At 42.6% G+C, this 11,819-nt stretch overlaps 1 protein-coding gene across 2 annotated transcripts in view; it reads left to right on the top strand.

Annotated features, from left to right (window-relative positions):
• Nucleotides 1-538: 538 nt before the first annotated feature.
• The window catches only part of LOC120065044 (atlastin-2-like), a 28,086-nt gene continuing 16,805 nt past the window's right edge, over nt 539-11,819 (top strand). For both annotated transcript variants that reach the window (XM_039015717.1, XM_039015708.1), the window contains exon 1: nt 539-635. In XM_039015717.1, the coding sequence (XP_038871645.1) occupies nt 563-635 (73 nt within the window). In that variant the 5' untranslated portion in view covers nt 539-562. The remainder of the gene's footprint in view (nt 636-11,819) is intronic.

Below are 11,819 nucleotides of genomic sequence, written 5' to 3'. Positions count from 1 at the left end.
TTATTTTACGTTCGACAGTCTGTCTATATATTTTGTGGGGGGGAAATTGTCATTAATTTGTTCTCCCATTTACGAAAAGTATACAATCTACATGGTTCAGTAATTGGGACATCAACTGAAAAATGCATGATCACATGGGCAACTCAATAATCACTCATTACCATCCTAGATCTCTAAACATCAAATAGAACATCAAAACATGATTTTCATTAAAGGATATTTAATAAATTGAATATATTTAAATTTAGTTTGGGCATGTGTGTGTGTGTGTGTGTGTGTGTGTGTGTGTGTGTGTGTGTGTGTGTGTGTGTGTGTGTGTGTGTGTGTGTGTGTGTGTGTGTGTGTGGCAAGAACAATGCCCATTATCAGACCATAATTAAAAAAAATACTAAAGTCAATCAGAAGGTTGAGGCTTTCAATCAAAGCGCAAACAATGCTTCTACATATTCCATTCATTTTTTTAGGACCCCGCGGAAAACCTCATCGTTTGAACTTGATAAAGGCAAGTGGGAGTTTGGGTTTTTTGACGTCAACTGAATTTGATTATTTTCAACGGGTCAAGATGGCGGAGGAGAGCAGGTTGAAGCATCGGAATCACTCTCCGCAAAATTGCAAAAACAGCATTTTCGGCGAAGGTATTATTTGTCCTTAGGTAGTAAATGATGAATACATGAATACAATTAGGTTGTTTTGTGGGATTGACGATAATAGCCCTGTTATTTTCATTCTGAGCTAACGTTATCATGGACGAGGGAATGCTATCGAGTTCCAGTGTAGAGCATCCCATCCCATTATTCGTTTCCTACTCAACATCACGTTTCAATTTTGCGAAGAAAATATTGAATTAACATTAACATCTTGTTTGTGTCAAACTAAATATGATATCCCAAATGTCTCGGTCCAACAAAGTCAAAGCTAGCTAGCAGTTAATAATAAGTTAGCGCTACACAATAAGCTGGGTGTTCCTTTTTGTAATGCTAGCTAATTGATGTTAGGTGGCTGACCATTTTCTGTCTTACTTGCTAGTTTTAGTAAATCCAGCTAATCTAATTGTTTTGCTATCTAGCGAACTACCAATTAGCCAACACTGGTACCGTACAATATGTGAAGGCATGATCATATATGATGATTGTCAAAGCTAACGGTACTCTTCAGGTGTCAATGCCATTATTAGATAGCTAACGTTACTACTATTAGCCATCGTGAGTTTGTAAACGTTTGAGACTGCTAGCTAGCTAGTATTATTGCCTAGTTTAAAATGAATGATCTGCCTAAGTACAGGATGACACAAGTGGCATAAGTGTTTTGTGTAGTTAGCTAGCTAATTTAAATGGATAGCTAGCTAACCTGTTAAAGGTTTGTTAGAAGATAAAGAGGCCAAGGACCCTATGCTCTAACGTTAGTCTACTGTCTTGCCTACTTGGAATTAATTTGGCCAGCTAGACGTTAGTTAGCTGCTATAGTTGCTGATCATCTCTCTTACGCAACCTCTCAAGAGGATTAGCTAGCTAGTTTGCCTAGCCAGTTGACCATCGATGTTGGAATACTGTGCGTACTTGTGATACTTTAGCTTGCCAACTACTGTATCATTAACTGTTTCAGTACTGACTGCATACAAACAAGCATTGAAGTAGGCCATTACACTTTCACTGCTTCCACTAAGCCCTAGAGAACACGTTTGTTTACTTGCAGCAGTTGTTTCCGCTGCTTTGCTGCACAAGTCTAGGGGCTATTCTACATGGTGTGTTTTTGAACATTGACCTAGCCAGTCATACCATGGGATTGCATGGTTGATGGATGGAGGGGGGGGGGGGAGGAGGAGGGGGGGGGGAGGGGGGGGCGCTCGAGCTCATATTTTAAAGGGAAACTTCCCCATAGTCCGATGAACTCGTGGATACCATTTTTATCTGTGTCCAGTATGAAGAAGTTAGAGGTAGTTTTGTGAGCCAATGCTAACTAGCGTTGGCTAGCAGATACCCACAGACTTCCAGTCATTGTGATAATGTTAGTTAGTAATTGTAATAGCAACTTCCTTCAAACTAACATATATTTACATTTTAAAATATATATGGCATCCAAAAGTTCATCTGACTCTGGGGAAGTAGATAAAGGGCCTCATTGCCAAAATCTTGAAGTATCCCTTTAAGTTGGTTCTGCTAATTTGGACTTCTTAATTTGGACTTCTTGAAATGAGGCAAGGTCAGAGGTGTAGAAATTAAAACTTTTTCGAATTGTTAGGAATAGAAATGTTCCTATACAAGGAGAGAACTGTCTGACCATCCATCCAAGCATGGGAGATTAAGGGGATGGCAATAGGAAAACTATTATTGGGATCTTTTGCCTCCGTCTAAGAAGCTAGGATGGACCATAGGGCAGGAGCCCATCTCCTGTTTCTATAGGCAACTTGAGGCTACGGTCTTCTGTCTGGCTGTCCAATTAAATGTTTTCTTATCCAATTTTTCTCCCCATTTCCACCTTTAAGACCTAGGCCAAGCTTTTGCACCTCTTGGCAAACATTTTATGAGCTAGCTAGCTTAGTTGGAGTAGGCATTTAGCCTAGCTTACTCTCTCAACCAACATACCTCCCCTGCAGTAATGACGGAGTATGCTTTAATTTGTGCGCTTAGACTGTCTACTGACTAGCAATAAATTGTGCTTGACTGAGGCGAGTTCCAGTTGTGCGAGTTGCATCACTGCAAGGCACAGACTCTTAAAAAGGGAGTCCCGTCATCATCCTAACATGGCATTTATCTCTGACACAGCTGTCTCAGTGGACAACTGCTGATGGAAGAGATCTCTGGCTCTAGGATTGCTTGCTATCGCTCTCTTTCTCTGAGGACCTGAGCCTTAGGACCATGCCTCAGGACTACCTGGCCTGATGACTCCTTGCTGTCCCCAGCCCACCTGGTTATGCTACTGCTCCAGTTTCAACTGTTCTGCCTGCGGCTATGGAACCCTGACCTGTTGACTTGACGTGCTACCTTGTCCTGGACCTGCTGTTTTGGACTCTCTCTCTACCCCCCCTGCTGTCTCTAACTCTGAATGATCGGCTATGAAAAGCCAACTGACATTTATTCCTAAGGTGCTGACCTGTTGCACCTTCTACAACCTGTGATTATTGTCTGACCCTGCTGGTCATCTATGAACGTTTGAACATCTTGGCCATGTTCAGTTATAATCTCCACCCGGCACAGCCAGAAGAGGACTGGCCACCCCTCAGAGCCTGGTTCCTCTCTAGGTTTCTTCCTATGTTCCGGCCTTTTTAGGGAAATTTTCCTAGCCACCAGGCTTTTACATCTGCATTGCTTGCTGTTTGGGGTTTTAGGCTGGGTTTCTGTACAGTGCTTTGTGACATCGGCTGATGAAAAAGGGCTCTATAAATGCATTTTATTGACTAGGATCAGCTTCCCCTCATAATCCTAACCTTAACCATTAGTAGGGAAAATACAAAACTGAACGAGAGCAATGTCTGCAACTTTGGCCGACACTGGTATCTTCGCATGCATCTGAACAGAGTGCTTAAGTGAGCAAGAGAACGTTGGCCTAAGTGAACAACATTGCAGGGTCTAGGTTAGCTCCATTTGACCTATGGTATGATTTTGTTCGGTTTCGTTTGGATTAACAGATTAACGTCCCTACCCCATTGACGTTTAACTTTTAAAGTGGTTAAGGTTAGTGTTTAGGGTAGGGATGTCCCAAGAATAGCTCATAGCACTAACATATTAAGAATGGTTGATTCCTCTAGACTGTTGGCAGGGAGTCATACCAGCACATCTGAAGTGCCATTGAACTCTAGCCTAGATCGTTTTTTCCCAGTTTTTTTCTGATGTTGAGATGTAATACGGGTTATAGGTCTCATCTTGCCCAATATCTTGCTTCATGTTTATGGTATTTGATCGATATCGATTTCTCAGCTTTGTGGCGACGACTGCTGTTCACTAGTTGCGCAGCAGCCTAGAGTTTACTGCCATCACTGTATCCCTCCTGTACTTTTTCTCCCCACCTTGACAACTCTCTCTGGTGTTGATGCGTTTTGATTGATGCCCTTTGGATAAAGGGCTTGATGAGGCACTCTTCCAAAGCTCACAAAACCAGTCCCGCTCTACACTAGGTATGTCACGATTCACCGTTTCAAATGTTTGCGCTAAGACTGCATCGGTCCCAAAACCGATCCAAATGTAGCATGCATTGGTCAGAAAATAGATTTTTGAATGTTATAATTCACCGATTCACTTTCTATTGCTCATTACTTTTCTACCTTTTACCTCTAAGTCCTCCTGTTTTGTGATAACTGATCGGTCCTCTCCTTCAGTATCGAACTAAGCATGTAACTGTGCTTGACAGTCATTGATCTAAAAGTCATTTTGCATGCCAAACAACCCCAGTGATTATCAGTAGCCTATTCAAACTGTGCCCAGTTTCGCACGCTGACCAACGTGCAGTAGGTGGCCTGTTCCTGACCTTGCACATCTTCAGCATTGAAATGCTAAAATGGCTTGCGCAATATTTGGCTTTATTAGTGACAACCTATGTAATTTATCTATGCTCTGTTAAACATTTTGTGTAGTACGCTACCGTAGACACAACTCTCATCTGGCTATAGGCTACCTGCTGAACAGGGCTTAATTTTATTTTGATTGTTCAGGTTCACCATCAGCAATAGTTTTGGTAGTTTTGCATTAAGCAATCCGTGTATATGGTCATTTTTAGATATACAGGGTAATGTTGACCTTTTTCATAACGTAGACAGCAATCACTTTGCGAGGCACTCTGCATGGCCAAAGCAGCAGGACGAGAAAATAGCTCACTAAACTTCCAAACGGTCAAAACAATTTGATTTTGAGATGGGGTGAAATCCAAAGTTGCGCTATATATTCGTTGGCTATGTCATAGCTTTTATTGTTATTGATAAATATTCATACATTACTAGCTCAAACACTTAATCTGCAAAAATGAGAAGTTAATTAGTGGGTGATTTCAGAACCAAAATAGAGCAACAAAAACCAGACTAAATTGCTCCCCCTAATCTGACAGTGGTGGTGGGGTGGTAGATGCATAATCTCCTTTTATGGCTCAGATCAGGTGCCTAGATGGTTCATACGCTATAATCATACATAATTCACGGTACACATATACACCATAGACCTACATAATTTATACACACACGTCAGCTCACAGATTCAGCTCATGAGCTGCATCAGCAGCCGATTTAATAAAAAAAAATTGACTGGAAAATGAATGTTTATGCAATGTGTTAGTGCATCCACTAGGTTTTTTCTCTAATCGCACCAAATCATTTCAAATTTAAATGTCTCGGTCCTGTATCAGAGCCCATGTATCTAGATGCATATCAAATCGTCTTGAAGGGGAATGATGCACGTCCCTCTACACCGATCAATAGAACACCTGGACTTCTCCAACCCTTTACACTCGTACCCGCATAGGGGTTGAAAATGGCATATTTGGAGACTGATAATTATGTATTTTTTTTCACCATAAGCACTGTGTGGGTTTTGACTGACTGCCGTTCTGAACTTGAGCATCGCACGAGACAAGTTGTTCCCGTCCCTCCCGCTATTTGGGCGACTTTTGCAAATGTTTTGTTGTCCAAGGGAAATTCTGTAAATTTAAGAGACCAGTATTTTGAAAGAGGAGATGTTGAAGATTAGGCTATAATACATGCCACTGATGTCATTTCAGCCAAACAGCTATGAGTCCAAATGTGCACTTCACATTTCCGTATCATGAAACTCGTCATATACAGTGTCAGTGTTTATGATCGCTATGTTTGATGTACAGTTACAAGATGACATGGCGTCATATCCTGGGTTGTTCTGAACACTGCGCTTTTTTTTCAGTTTGTCTATTGTAAAGAAAATTTGCCACAGAACACATCTGAATGCTAGGGCTGGGAATTGCCAGGGACCTCACAATATTATCATACTTTTGTGTCGATACGATATGTATTGCGATTCTATACTGTGGTTTTTATTGCGACGTACTAAACAGGCTATTGATCACCATATGTTTGCTGCAGAGGGACTAGGGAACCATGAGAAAATCAGTCATGGAAATGAAGTGTTGGAAACCATTTGGTTCCCTATTTTAAAAAAGAGGGCTATAAGCTATGAAGGAAGTATCCTGGAGTTTTGGTGAAGGTACAGGCAACTAGTGCAAAAAAATAATACTGCAATAATATCAAAACGATATGTATGTTCAAATAATGTAACTGTATAGATTTTTTTTCTTTTCTTGCCCTTGTCACTACTGACATGACTCCTTTCTATGCGCACTGAAATGACGATCGCTTTCTCTGAACTGCCCTGTGAAAGTCTAAAACTAAGATCGTATCTTAGAACTTGGCAATAAATAGAACAAGCTTTCAAATTATGCCCACTTGACCCAAATTGCGCTATTTATAATGAGATGTTTTTTGGGTTGCGTGAACAGTAATTGCGTGATGGTGGGGATGCAGGCGGTGTTCCAAACAAAACCAGTGTGCTTGCTGTAGTTCCTCAGCGGCACCGCTGGGAGAGCTCAAAAAAAGCACCTTCTAGTTGGCTCTTCTTTTGTGACTCGCACCCATCTTGGCTGGTCCCCTGACGTTTGGCATGATGACACGTTGGTATATGAGCAAAGCGCTCTAAATAATGCAGAAAGTCGTCCTCAGCCATGAGAACTCGCTCTCATCCTGTACTTAGTCAAATCGTTCATCACTCGCTCCTCCCAGCAGCATTGACCTCCAGCTGCTAATTTGGCCAAAGGAGCTTTTATCCTCATAGGGGGTTTGTTTTACTGTTAGAACCAATGAGTTCACCAGTTTTATGAAACTGTGTCGAATCCCATCTTAAATCTCCTTCCCTCTGCTAACCCTTTTCAGTCCATCTTCCAACTCCCCTTGCAATCTGAAAGCCATATTGCCCAGCCAGCTATGGCATAGGCCTAAACACATTCAGTCCTTTCAGCTCTTTGAAGGTGGAGTAGACAGTGACGGAGGCTAGTGAGTAGGCTTTCAAGTTTGGAATGCAGCCTAGCCAGATGGAGACATTGTGAATGGTCATCCTCTGGCAGTTACTCTAGATTAGGTTTCCCGGAGGGCTGCCGTGTGCGGGTTTTTGTTCCATTCCAGTTGTAACAGTGCGACTCCAGGTGCGTTTAGCTGGTGCTGGTCACGAACAAAGGCACACTTTGAACCCTCCACGGCTGTGGATGCCCATTCTGGTGCCACGCTAGGTGTCGGCCTATGCCTCTACAGACATTTTCCGGCCACAGGATTCTCCATTGAACGTGCTTTTTAGTTCAGGTTTAGGTTTGTGTCGGAATTGTCCGGATGTTACCTGCTGTGCCCTGGTCTGAGACTTATGTGTTTTGATTGATTGACTTGGTCTGAGACAAGTATTTATTTGAAGCCTAATAGATGCCCATTGAGTTGCCCAGTCAAGCACCCTTATTGCCCATATGAAGTATATACGATGGGTCCGGTCATGGTGGTCAAAACCCCCCCCCCCCCCCCCCCCCACTGTCATGGTCAGTCAAGGCCATGGATATGATGAACAGTTGCTTGTTGTGTAGATGTCTATCAAGTTGTTCGATTAGCATAGCGATTAGCACATGACTGGTTGCTTTGCCTTTAAACCCCCTTAAATGTCGTACTCATGTAGTCTGAAACGACGGGGGCTTTAGTTGTCTCCCATCCTCCCCGACTGGCTGGCGATTACTGCAGTGTCATCTACTGTAATGTGATGAGGGTGGCTGCGTGTGCCCCCCCCCAATGGGCTAACTGTCCTTGAAAGGACAAGGGGGAACTGAACCAGAGCCCACAGACTTTATTAACGAAACAATGGGCCGAGGAGGCCGAGTTGATGTCGCGCTGGCAGGGCTGCACAGTCTGCAATCTAGGTGTGTGTGTGTTATAACTGCTCTAACCAATGTTTGTTTCTTACCCATTCACAAACTTGGCAACCCAGTTCCGGCCACGTTGTTTCCTGTTGTGCATTTCAGTGAGCGTATGGTACAGAGACAGTATTCTTTCAGCTCAGTTTCACCCAAAGAGCAGCTCAACTATTCAGAGAACATCAGCATATTATTGTAGTTCAACTTCATTGAATTGCATCCATCAAATGAATCGTGAATAGATAGTCATTTAGGCCTACTCATGATTACTGCTCTCGTATCATTTGACTTGAAAGTTGTTACTTTGGCTTCAAGAACTTTTGACATCCAAGCTTGTGACTTATGACTGGGACCCATTATTGTTATGACTGCAGTCTGTTGTTTCTGATGTTTTAAAAAGACGGTTCCCACAAGTTAAACTATTTTCATCTCTTTCAAGAACCTTACTGGTGTGATCGGAGTGGGCGTAGACTACCTCTCAGACCATAGACTGCCTGTCTTAACCACACCGTAGAGAAACAGGAAGCAGAAAGGACACCAGACAGACACCAACTCGCTGCTAGCTAACACTCCAAACATTTAGAAAACAAAAACCTTTGACATCCGGGCATCTTGATCTGGTTTAGAGGTCGACCAATTTATGATTTTTCAACGCTGATACCGATTATTGGAGGACCAAAAAAGCCGATACCGATTAATTGGCCAATTTTTATTTCTTTGTAATAATGACAATTACAACAATACTGAATGAACACTTATTTTAACTTAATATAATACATCAATAAAATAAATTTAGCCTCAAATAATGGTTGGTTTAAATAATGCAAAAACAAAGTGTTGGAGAAGAAAGTAAAAGTGCAATATGTGCCATGTAAGAAAGCTAACATTTAAGTTCCTTGCTCAGAACATGAGAACATATGAAAGCTGGTGGTTCCTTTTAACATGAGCCTTCAATATTCCCAGGTAAGAAGTTTTAGGTTGTAGTTATTATAGGAATTATAGGACTATTTCTCTCTACGATTTGTATTTCATATACCTTTGACTATTGGATGTTCTTATAGGCACTTTAGTATTGCCAGTGTAACAGTATAGCTTCCATCCCTCTCCTCGCCGCTGCCTGGGCTCGAACCAGGAACACATCGACAACAGCCACCCTCGAAGCAGCGTTACCCATGCAGAGCAAGGGGAACAACTACTCCATGTCTCAGAGCGAGTGACGTTTGAAACGCTATTAGCGCGCACCCCGCTAACTAGCTATCCATTTCACATCGGTTACACCAGCCTAATCTCGGGAGTTGATAGGCTTGAAGTCATAAACAGCACAATGCTTGAAGCATTGCGAAGAGCTGCTGGCAAAATGCACGAAAGTGCTGTTTGAATGAATGCTTACGAGCCTGCTGGTGCCTACCATCGTTCAGTCAGACTGCTCTATCAAATCATAGACTTAATTATAACATAATAACACACAGAAATACGAGCCTTAGGTCATTAATATGGTCGAATCCAGAAACTATCATCTCGAAAACAAAACGTTTATTCTTTCAGTGAAATACAGAACCGTCCCGTATTTTATCTAACGGGTGGCATCCATAAGTCTAAATATTCCTGTTACATTGCACAACCTTCAATGTTATGTCATAATTACGTAAAATTCTGGCAAATTAGTTCGCAATGAGCCAGGCGGCCCAAACTGTTGCATATACTCTGACTCTGCGTGCAATGAACGCAAGAGAAGTGACACAATTTCACCTAGTTAACATTGCCTGCTAACCTGGATTTCTTTTAGCTAAATATGCAGGTTTAAAAATATATACTTCTGTGTATTGATTTTAATAAAGGCATTGATGTTTAAATAAAGGTGTGTTAAAAATTACCGATTTCCGATTGTTATGAACTTGAAATCGGCCCTAATTAATCGGCCATTCCGATTTAATCGGTCGACCTCTAATCTGGTTCACTGCAGAGTACAGGGGTACTTTCTTTTAAAAGTTGCGAGCTTACACCACAGGACTTAGAGGTAACCAGCATCACTGCTTCATTGCTCCAGACCACCGCAAGGGGGAGTTAGAGCACTCATTATGCTTTTGGGTCCCAAGGTTTTTATATGTCCAATCATATCGAGTGGTTCCAATGACAAATTTGACGCGAGCCACCCTTCCATGGTGACTTTCTTCAGCAAAGATTGCTGACAAAACATTACGGTGGAAGCAAATTTAAATAATTATAACGTCATAACGAGTCAAGCAAAAAATGTACAATTGAGAGGAATGTTAGTTGATGTCAAGACAAATGATTGTGCATATTTTTTTGTCATCGAGTTAATTTACAGAAATTGCTATTTGGCAAGTTTTTCAGCCATATCCAATACCGGGTGTATCAAACTCCATTATTTGAATGATGCTGTGTTTGCATGTATGTATTACAATTATACACTTCAACAGTGTTTACCGCGCCTGGGACATCAATGATTACACATTGTAACTATGCAATAGACTAGAAACATGATTTAAGTAAAGGCTGATTTGTAATTCATATATACAGAATAAAAAACAGTACATCCTGCCAGCACGCCCACAAGCGAGCCACTCAGGTGAAGAATGACACGTGGAAGAGGACGATGAATGAGATGGGAGTAACAATCCAGGCTATTTGCTCTGAGACGGCATAATGTAATGAAACAAGTAGGGAGCAGGTTTTCGAACCCTCATCATTTTAGCCCGAAGTCCAGCATGCTATCGACTGTGCCAAAATGTACTAATTGATGTTGGGGCCGATTGTGGCTAAAAAACACTATGAATTGGAATCTTTAACATGTGGAAAGGGGAAAAACGAATAATACTTTTTCACAAGCGTAGCAGAACAGTAGACTGTTCAACCTTTACTAAATAATTATCTAATAGCCAAGTCAGGTGTGAACCCCCCCCCCCCCCAACTTGCAACAAAACATTTGTATCCATCTTTCCACATCTAACTACACATGGTTAATGTTCTGGGGGAAAAAAGTGTGTGTGTACACTCTGCAAAAACACAAACATCCTCTCACTGTCAACTGCATTTATTTGCTGTGAGATGTTACCCCACTCTTCCACCAAGGCACCTGCAAGTTCCAGGACATTTCTGGGGGGATTGGCCCTAGCCCTCACCCTCCGACCCAACCAGTCCCAGATGTGCTGTCTTGCAGGAAATCACGCACAGAACGAGCAGTATGGCTGGTGGCATTGTCATGCTGGAGGGTCATGTCAGGATGAGCCTGCAGGAAGGGTACAACATGAGGGAGGAGGATGTCTTCGCTGTAATGCACAGCGTTGAGATTGCCTGCAATGACAACAAGCTCAGTCCGATGATGCTGTGGCACACCGCCCCAGACTATGATGGACCCCACCTCCAAATCGATTCCGCTCCAGAGTACAGGCCTCGGTGTAACTCTCATTCCTTCAATGATAAACGCGAATCCGACCATCACCCCTGGTGAGACAAAACCACAACTCATCAGTGAAGAGCACTTTTTGCCAGTCCTGTCTGGTCCAGCGACGGTGGGTTTGTGCCCATAGGTGACGTTGTTGCCGGTGATGTCTGGTGAGGACCTGCCTTACAACCGGCCTACAAGCCCTCAGTCCAGTCTCTCTCAGCCTATTGCGGACAGTCTGAGCACTGATGGAGGGATTGTGCGTTCCTGGTGTAACTCGGGCAGTTGTTGCCATCCTGTACCTGTCCCACAGGTGTGATGTTTGGGTGCATCGGTCCTGTGCATTTGTTACACGTCGTCTGCCACTGTGAGGACTATCAGCTGTCCGACCTGTCTCCGTGTAGGTCTGTCTTAGGCGTCTCACAGTATGGACATTGCAATTTATTGCCCTGGACACATCTGAAGTCCTCATGCCTCCTTGCAGCATGCCTAAGGCACATTCACGCAGATGAGCAGGGAA

Source organism: Salvelinus namaycush, chromosome 2 (genome assembly GCF_016432855.1).
Source record: "Salvelinus namaycush isolate Seneca chromosome 2, SaNama_1.0, whole genome shotgun sequence".
Taxonomy (NCBI): Eukaryota; Metazoa; Chordata; class Actinopteri; order Salmoniformes; family Salmonidae; genus Salvelinus; species Salvelinus namaycush.
Note: the sequence above shows the minus strand (reverse complement) of the source record. Positions and strands in the feature narration are given on the sequence as shown.